This window comes from Macrobrachium rosenbergii, chromosome 4 (assembly GCF_040412425.1).
Source record: "Macrobrachium rosenbergii isolate ZJJX-2024 chromosome 4, ASM4041242v1, whole genome shotgun sequence".
NCBI lineage: Eukaryota > Metazoa > Arthropoda > Malacostraca > Decapoda > Palaemonidae > Macrobrachium > Macrobrachium rosenbergii.
In genome coordinates this window covers 65,195,082-65,205,081 of record NC_089744.1, presented here as the reverse complement: position 1 = coordinate 65,205,081, position 10,000 = coordinate 65,195,082, and the positions used below count along the sequence as shown (strand labels likewise).

The window sequence follows — 10,000 nt, the reverse complement described above, 5'->3', positions numbered from 1 at the left end:
GATGTGGCAGGTTGATATCATTACGCCATGAAGCATCCACGTGATACTCTGTCATACTCAGTCACACCTGCTTTATTTTCTAAATTGGTGTATCAGATCTGAATATTACTTGCTTTACATTTTTAATTTATTTATTTATTTATTTTTTTTTTTGTGCAAGATGGAGGTGACATTGATAGTAGAGGATTGGCTAACAGCGGAATTCCAGTCCAGACAAGCCATTCTGAAAACTTGGCACGTCAGGGAATCTATTATGGGCCCTTGCTCTTTGTTGTCATCAGTAAATCCAATGAGCAAGCAGCGGGGAGATGGTATGCATTGACGTCAATGGGCATGTGATCGGGGAATTTTATCAGAGACAAGGAATATTCTCACCGTATTCAGAAATACTGGTTGCATTATCCTCGGTGTCATTTCGAATGCCAGTCTCCTAAAAGGAGGTCGTCGCTGGGTCGAATCGTCAACAACGACCATCGATCGTTCGCCCTTTGTTTTGGTTATGAGAGGAATTACTTCACAGTGTCATCCCTCACGGCACTTTCTTCCCTCTTGGGAACTTCTCGTCAAACTTTCACAAAAATAACTTGAGAGTTCAATGGAGATCGCAGGTGTTAAAGTCTCTCTCTTTGACTGAAGGCTTTATCGCTATTGCTAATGAATCATGCATATCCCCGACCCAGCCACCAACACACGCCCCCCCCCCACCTCTTCTCTGTCTCCTCCGGACAATTCGCCAGTGTAATGATATCTCTATGGTGCACGACTGTCTTTCTATCTATTCATAAGTAACCATGCGCGCGCGCGCACACACACACACATGCACACAATATATATATATATATATATATATATATATATATATATATATATATATATATATATAAAAGCAGTGACACGAAGGAATGAGAAACAATGGAGCATTGCAAGGCCTTTCGACTTATAGTCCTTTACTTAGTCTGCTAAGTAATGGACTATAAGTCGAAAGGTCTTGCAGTAGTCCCTTGTTTCTATTTCCTTCGTGGCATTGCCTTTATTTACATATTGATCACGTTCCATATTTTCGTGATTCAGTTTTATATATGTATATATATTATATATTATATATATATATATATATATATATATATATATATATATATATATATATATATATATATATATATATATATATATATATATATATATATAAAGGATATTGAGCCTCGATGGTTCGGTCGGTAGAGCAGCAGCCTCAGACTTCATAGAGGTCTGTGGCCCGGGTTCAAATCCGCATCCGACCGGTCTGAGAGGTGGACACTTTGCTATCCGTGTAGACACCCCGGTATTATGTATGTAATCAATGGATAGGTTTGCTGAAAGCAAATGGGTGTTACAGACTAATACACACATAAACAAAGCCACTCCAACATCTTCTAAAAACATAACAGACACCTCGCACGTCTCGAACTGTCGACCTAACTGCTCAGTTCTCCTCGCTGCTGGGAGAAAGGGAGCTGGGGATTTGGTACGATGCATGTACAGATTCGCTACCGGGGTCTAAGCGATGTCAGGCAGGGCAGCCGATCGAGACTACTGCCTACCCCAACACCAAATCAAAGTCCTTCAAAAGAAGGCATCGTGCTTACCCCATAGAAAAATGGGAAAAAGCACGTTAAAACGAAGAAGATATGTATATATAAAGGATATATATATATGTATATATATGTATGTCTATCAGAAGACGACTTGTTTTTAGGGATTCGGAGTCTTTTACCTACCGTGCTTTCTTCTTCAACCACTTTTCAAAAGGAATCATACACAGCAAGTTTTTTTTATTTTTGTGGGTTGGTGGTTGGGGAGACACTGCCATGAGGAAATTGATTTGAATTTTAGCGCTACAGCGTACCAATTCCATGCCCTGTCATTCCGAAATCGTAGTTTAAGGGTGTTAAGTCAATTCGTATTTATTACGGAGTAGTTAAAAACATCACGTGTTTTCGTAAAGTGATGGTTTTGTAGAGAAAAGGTTAAAAGGACTCACGAGAGTGATTCTGATGTGAACTTTGTTGCTCTTAGAATTACTATTTGTTCAATATACTTGATAGAGTGCAGTTTCAATATTTCAGCGGTAAAATTTGATGAACCACTACCCTAATTATTACTACATTTATTTTTAGGTACCATGGACGATGAAAGGAGTAACTTAGTATCCCTCTCTAGTCCTGACCCGAAGGAGGCAACAAAAAGGGAGGCAGGAAGATGAGTGGGACGTAAAATTGAAGGAAGGGACAGTTCTGCCTCCTAAAAGAAGGATGTTCGAAAATAGCAGAAAAACGAATCGGGGAGAGAGTTCCAAATCCTGGATGGAGGTAAGTAGTATGAACGTGGAGAGATGTACCTTGACGTGTCCATTTCTTATCCGTTATGAAATACTGCGCCATTTTTTTCTTTGTTAGTCTTTGTTAAGTTATAAATAATATATATATATATATATATATATATATATATATATATATATATATATATATATATATATATATACACATATGCGTGTGTGAAATTTTTTCACATACATCCTTGACTTTTTTACGTACACAACTATTAAGTCACAAATTTCATTTAATATCGAATTCACTATACCTTGGGAATAACTTACTCCCAAGGAAAATTGTGTTTGACAAATGCGTCTGCGCCAACCAGGATTCTAAATCAGGCCATGGTTCAAATCCAAGCCGGCGCAACAGGACCTATCAATTACGATTCTCCTTGAGTGTAAGTTATTCCCAGGGTATAGCGAATTCGATTAGAAAAATTTTTGAGGCTTACTACCTGCGAATACAGGCGTGTGTGCTCGGAATTATGATTTATTTTCTGATTAAAAGGAAATAACAAAACAAGATCACGTAGCCATGGGTTGACAGGATCTTGAACGGTGATGATCAGACATCCTGAAAACGTCAACGTCGACGTCTGCCTTGGCAACGCGAGGTCATCGGATCATTCGGAATTTTATTTAGCTAATAAGTCTCTCACCGGCTGCGAGTTGGGTAGGATAACTTATGGAATTTATTACGATTTAATGTAAGACAACAGGGTTGATGTAAATACTGGTAATTACAGCACGATTTAACGGAGTGGATTATTCAGTCAAACGCAAGAGAGATGAACGTGGAATCTGCTAGAAAAAGCGTTTCAACCCGGTACGGTATTAGTTAATTTTAGTACGGTTATGTATACATGTGTATAAACAGAGCAGTCTGAAGGCCGTACGACGCCGGCACATAACTGACAATTGGTCAGCTGTTTAGGGAGTATGGGGAGGATGTTACCAAATTCTTCACAAGCAAATGGTATACATATCATTCGTCAAGCATACAGTATATACCAGGTGAACGGTAGGTTTCGGAGATTAATAATAAAAAAGATATATGAAGTAAGATACGAGTATAATAAAAAAAAAGCCATGGAACCAAGACTCAGCCTGCTTATCACAGCGACACTGCATGTGCAGTATAGAGATATAGGATTCATTGAAAAGTTTCAGAAAATTTTGCTGACTTTTTAACCCGCTGAATATTTAGGAGAGGAGTGTTAAATAGTCAGTATCGACTTGCGAAAATGTGAATACCAAGAATGAAGATAAGGAAAATGGACATTTGTTAAATAAAGGTAGGAATTATGACCCCAGATCAATGATCTGACGCGTCTGTTAGACAGATATGATGCCTTGGTTAAGCTGAAGGATAACGTCCATTGCTGTACCATACTTAACACATTCCTTAGGAAAGAAGACAGTTGCTACGAAATATATACAGAATTAATATAAATTTTTAATTGTACTGTTAAACAATGTAGGTGAAACTATAGGGCATCATGATATCAGTAGTTTTATTTTGTGGATATAAATTACAGTCCATATTACAAAAATAATAAATACAATTTTATAATATGGTGCTAAGAAAGTGACAAATCCAGTCAAAAGCGAAAAAAATTATATTATTCAGCTTTGTACGGAATGAACAGTTCCAGATCAGGTACATATCATTGGCCTGTCATGTACACTTTCCGTGTGTATGTGAATAGCAACAAGTTGCTACAACAGTAGTAATACTTGGTGATGATGATGATAATGCACAAAGGGAAAATGAGTGAAAAGAGTGAGAATCGCTTTGACTAAATAGTGAGATAACATCCGGTTGATGAGATGAGTTTATTTTGAAAAGTGAGGCTGATGATGGGCACAGAGATCTATCGGCGTGGAATTGTGGCAATGGATTTTGATTAGTAATGGGGAAACAGCCATTTTCTATCTATTAATAGGAAGTAGAAAACAAAACTTTGCCTCGAATTTTAAAAAACGTCAAACTAAAAATTTTCGTGGTAAAGATTTAGGTTTTACTGACGAATACACTCTGAAAAAATACGTGACATATGCAGTCTTGGAGCTCCCCTTAAAAACTAATGAATTTTCCATTAGGAAAGCTTACTTGCACAATCATAAGCCAATGGAAATCCCTCCTGTTGAAATAACATGACTTATTTCGATATTTCTGCCGAAATCAAGGTTCCTATTCATGGCTATCATAAAAATGTATTCTCTCTTCCATTCTTTTCACTTGGCTGTAAAAGCTATTTTTTTTTTTGCTACTTCCAGCTTGCTAAAAATAACCCAGTGAACAAAGGTGACACCCTTGTGTTATATAACGTAGTGACAGGCCTTGCCGTTCCTTTGAGAATGGCAGTAGTAAACGATACAGTTAACATGGCAGAATATGCTGGGATTACCTGACACATGAAATGCGATGTACCTGTTATCAGACGCGATTTCACATCGCTGTGCACATAGCATGCTTACGCGCATTTGCTTCAGTCACATACCGCGATATTCACAGAGATCATGAAGGGTCTTCAGTATCGCTCGTTTGGGAAACCCGCAAAGGCTTTGTGGTCATATACCCGTAAATCTGCGCGAACTCGATCGTAAATCAGCAAAACTGCCGATCTTCGTATAACAAGCTTGACCTCAAAAATTTCCATGGCTTGGGAGTCGCCAGTCTTATCTAGCTTCTGTCTACAACCGCTGCCTCCAGGAACACTATATATCCACACCTGCGAAGTAAATCACGCCATTGTATTGTGTTACTTGAAAAACTGAGAATGCTAGAGAGTCAAAGTCTCATTCTAACCCAAAATGACTTTCTCCATTTATCGTGTTGCATGATTATAAGGACAACTGCAAATATCTGGGAACAGAGTTACCTGTAAATTTTTCTCTGATGAAAGAGAGCTACACCGCTTCAGTTTGTTCAGAAGGCTCAAGATTCCTCGTTGTTTTCGTTGTCCTTGCTGTCTTCATTTTCTTCTATGATCTCTGCTTCTATGCTTTTTCCACTACTGATGGAGAAGCGAATGGCGTCATTATAGGATGGTAAGAATATATCTTCGTCCTCGTCAACTTCTGAGGGCTCCTTCTTGATCGTGAGTTGGGGCACCGACAAGAAATTCTCGTCTATACTGTTCCTGTACTCGTAGTCCGCCTGGAACTGGCTGCGGGCCTGCGTGGGCGTCAGGTGATAGTAGAGGTCGTATGGGGGAGGTTTGACAACTGCAGTCTCGTAAGAAGGCGGGCTTTCGTTCTCTATTTCGTTGGAGGCATCAGCGTTTTCCACTTCTACGGTGACTTCTGTGGTTGTTTCTTCGTTTTCTGTCGTCTCCTGGAAAGAGATTAAAATTACATTCATAGCGGATCATACAGTACATGATGGCGCGGCGATTCCTGCCAAATTTAAACAATAAACTCTTTGATTACCATCTAGAAATATTCCCTTATTAGACATTAAATTCGCTATATCAGCGCTTGGTTGTCTAATCGGTCCTGGACATATTAAGTCTTGAGGAGAGGAGAGTTCCCCGTATCTTGATATGCAAGGGGCCTTACTCTGTAACTTTCTGCTGAATGGCAATAAGACCCGTATTGCATTGCAATTATTCAACCTTCGCACCAGCAGTCATACGTAATAAATGAATATGGAAGTAAAATAACAAGTAACAGGTATTGACAGAGAGAGAGAGAGAGAGAGAGCGAGAGCAAGAGAGAGAGAGAGTACCTGATGAAGATCTAGTGAATATCTAGTGAATCTAGGTCATCAGAGGGAAAATATGTTTCTCAGAAGCAGACCCAGATCGGTCTGTAATCGCCCGGGATCGAACTCAGGACCTCTCTCTAGTGAGGCAAGTGTGGGACCACTTTCTTCCAGACACTCACGAACAAAAACTCGCGCAGATGTATTTTAACTAAGTTGGTTATTCCCAAATGTATATATATATATATATATATATATATATATATATATATATATATATATATATATATATATATAATATATATATATATATATATATATATATATATATATATATAATATATATATATATATATATATATATATATATATATATATATATATATATATATATATATATATATATATATATATATATATATATATATATATATATATATATATATGATTAGGTCAGTCCCTATGTTGGTAAGAGGAAAAAAGGGTATTTAGTAACCTAACATTCAAAGAATTCATCACTAAGAAACATTTTCATTTCTTGTGCCTCTAATTCTTATCAGCTAACTTCATGTGAGGGAGGGTTATGGTAATGTACTGTTTTAAAGTTTCTGATACTCAGTGTAACAGGTAATAGTAATGTTTCTCGCTCTATCTCTCTCTACACACACACAAACATACATATGTATGTATACATGTGTGTGTGTTTGTGGTGCAAGTGTATGCGGTATATATGTCTTTTTTCTAAGAGGAGATGCGTCCAGCTGGCACATGCATCCTTTCACTCCTGATATTAAGGAGAGAGAGAGAGAGAGAGAGAGAGAGAGAGAGAGAGAGAGAGAGAGAGAGAGAGAGAGAGAATGGGGGCGGGGAATGGCGGAAATCTCTAAAATCTATCAGCAAACTTTACACAAATTTGCATGTAAGAAATGGGCATCAAGGTAATATGTAAAATTTTAATTGATATGCTCTTCAGAGTTGAACCTTTTGCACCTGTACAGAAATAACGTACTGTATATGAGAGACAGCCAGGCATACAGAAAGCGTTTTAGGAGTCTTTGGTTCTGAGGCAGAAATAGAAATAGTTAGAGAGGAAGAGGGGTGGTCGGGGCCTTGGTAGCCTACTGTTCTACAGTACCGAGAATTAGTAGGCACTCTGTTATTCAAGAACACATATTTTTGAAGCTCGAACCAACACTTAAGAAATCTCTTCACAACCAACGTGTCTGTCCTGACGATGGTTTAAATTTGCAGTGAACTGAAAGGCATATGATATCTCAGACTCTTCCTGACGTCAGCATTGCCTTAAAAGCTGATAATCTGACGTCAGCACTTGACAAATGGTTTTCCTATTGGAATTTCTGATGTAGATCAAGTGACCGGCGGTGGCTCTTCTGTCTGATTCAGTTCTTACTGCTCTTCAGTCAAACAGGTCCTAAATTTGGCTCAAGTAAAATTTTATCAATTATTACTACCTTCTGGAGACGAGATCCCAGTAGTTAAAGAAGACGGATTTTTTCCTATCCTCTTAACGTATAGGTAAACGTTAAAAATCTACTAAATTAAGATAAGGTGCGAAGCAATTAGACAGATATACCCAACAGGTAAAGAATCCCTACAATATCTTTAAACTGTTTGGCGAAATCTTTTAAACCCTTGATAACCAAGTCTTATCCGCCGAAGGGAAAAAATACTTTGTACCAGATAAATTTTCTGTACTATTCAGTCAACTTCGTTTATAGAAATAACGTTATTAACCAAAATATGAAAATACTGAACTGATACCGGGAACTAAGCCAGTGCATTGCATATGCTCTTATGCTGCACCAGAATCATGGTGAAGTAAAAGAGTGCTTCCTAAGCTCTACTCTCAATTTACGGTACACGCACCTTCAAGGGAATGACAGAATGTTCCTGTAACAAAATAGAACAGTAACATTCTGTCATTCTCTTGAAAGTGGTGAACAGTGATCATCAACAGCGCTTGGGAAGCACTCTTTTGCTTCGCCATAATTCTAGCATTTACAGTATATTTTCACCGCGAGCCTTGTTTGCTAATATCGCATACCATTATGTAGACAAAGCTATAGAAAGAGTATAGGAAAGAAGAAAATCTAGAATGAGACTAAGCCTATAAAGGAGGCATCAGTGTAGCGGTCGGCAAGTTATCGGTTAATGTGGGCAAAACCGGAAAGAAGGAAGAAGTAGACATTAAGAAATATGAGAGAACTAAACGCAAGACTGCAAGATACCAAGCATAAAATTTGAGGCACACCTACAAAGAATGGTTGTCCATGCAACTGATTTGAAGTATTTAGTTATAAGTTGAAAATTTTATCCAAATTTTAAAAGAAACTTTTTCGTTGTGAGAGAAACTAAAATAGGTGTCTCACACGATGTAAAAGTCTTTGTTAGTAGTCTGGAATCCGGATCTTTAATATTAAGCTTACGCGATCACCTATTCAATATTTAGATTGTAGCACTGCAAGCAGCCACTATGAAAAAATTTAGAGATTCGTCTCGAAAACGGTTTCATAAAAGTTATTATTAAGTGACTGTTGTGTGAGAGCCTTAATTCAACTTCTTCATCAAATTAAATCATATCATTAAGTAAATAGTCTTTGATAAATAATCTGGAATATGAAAGAATGCTTTCAGATGATGACTCATAATAAATACATCATAAGGACTTACAGGTGGGGGGTCATTCTCATCAACTCTGTTTAATTTGAAGAGGCCACATTTGGTAGGCCCTGTAGTTCTGAGGAACCTAATGAAGGCGTGCGTCCCCATCACGAAGAGAAAGGCTGAGAATCCTGGCCCAATGCCCCACAAGTAGAAGGCGTAGTAGATGAAGACGATGCCAGCTATCCAAGGACAGAACTCGAGGGCAGTGATCAGCGAGGTTTTCATTGTTAGATTCAAATTGCTGTGCCCTTGGCAGTTGCCACAGTTGTTGCTGCTCTGACCTGGGAGCATTGTGGGAGGGACAAAGACCACGAAGTATGAACTCCCACTCGCCCCTGCCGGTTGGTCAGCTGTCGCTGCTGCGGCAGCCACTGCAGGAACTGGAATGGCAGCATTCACTGCCCGTTGTTGGCGCTGCAGCTCTTGCGTCTGTGGAGATGACTCTTCTTCTCCTTCGTCTTCTTCAGTTAGTGGCTGTACCGCCGAAGCAGACGAACTCCTTCGACTATCAGGGTCTTCTTCGTTAGGCTGAGGATTAGTCACGGATGTCGCTAAAGAAGTCGTGCTACTGCTGGTTGTGCAGGTGCAGAAAGACCCACATTCACTGTCAGTATCGCCCCCATGATTATGTTCGCTGTTCGACCTCGGGTCTGGGTCGTGCGATACCATGGAGGCCTTTGGAGGAACGCAAGAGGATGACATTGGTCGTGAAATCCCCGCTGAGGGAGACTTATGCCACAGTAAATAATTATCGATTTGCTGGCGGTCCGCCTGCAGCAAGGTTTCTTAAAGAAAGACACCCTCTCGTTTGCCGTGTTTTGTTGTCGTCCCTTCGTCTGTAGAATGTAGTGAGCGGGCTGGCTGCGATCGTGTGTGAGACCTGGAGAGAAACAGAGAAAGTTTTAGTAAAGAAGCAGCTCAGATCCATGACCTTGAATTACGGATGTAATCAAGTGTGAACTTTCAACACAACGAAAGAGAAAGTAGAACTGATATGATTCTGTACTCCGCAGACTACAGAATCATATCCTTTCTTCTTATATCTTAAAGGTTAGGGAACAAACCAACACGAGAATAATTAAGAATTTTGTAATAAATCATACTAAAAGAACTCTGTTCTCTGAACACTGTAGCAAAATAATCTTAGAAAACAGATGCGCAACTTCAGTGAGAAGTTACGGTCACAAAAAAGAAACCTTTCTCTTCAAGTCAGCATAAATATTTCGTCACTACAGCAACCGGTTTTGAGACTG

The 10,000-nt window shown here is 38.9% G+C and overlaps 2 protein-coding genes across 4 annotated transcripts in view; one reads left to right on the top strand and one right to left on the bottom strand.

The window, feature by feature from the left end:
* The first annotated feature begins 2,155 nt into the window (after nt 1–2,155).
* Nucleotides 2,156–10,000, top strand: part of LOC136835370 (uncharacterized) — a 54,149-nt gene continuing 46,304 nt past the window's right edge. Inside the window, exon 1 of the mRNA XM_067098818.1 lies at nt 2,156–2,348. Within this exon, the coding sequence (XP_066954919.1) occupies nt 2,292–2,348 (57 nt within the window). The 5' untranslated portion in view covers nt 2,156–2,291. The remainder of the gene's footprint in view (nt 2,349–10,000) is intronic.
* LOC136835364 (uncharacterized) overlaps nt 3,854–10,000 on the bottom strand; it is a 15,575-nt gene continuing 9,428 nt past the window's right edge. For 2 of the 3 annotated variants that reach the window (XM_067098784.1, XM_067098802.1), the window contains exons 2-4: nt 8,754–9,627; nt 5,239–5,693; nt 3,854–5,088 (exon numbers count right to left, since the gene is read on the bottom strand). In XM_067098784.1, the coding sequence (XP_066954885.1) occupies nt 5,295–5,693; nt 8,754–9,449 (1,095 nt within the window). In that variant the 5' untranslated portion in view covers nt 9,450–9,627 and the 3' untranslated portion in view covers nt 3,854–5,088; nt 5,239–5,294. The remainder of the gene's footprint in view (nt 5,089–5,238; nt 5,694–8,753; nt 9,628–10,000) is intronic. The other variant, XM_067098794.1, reaches the window with a different exon arrangement.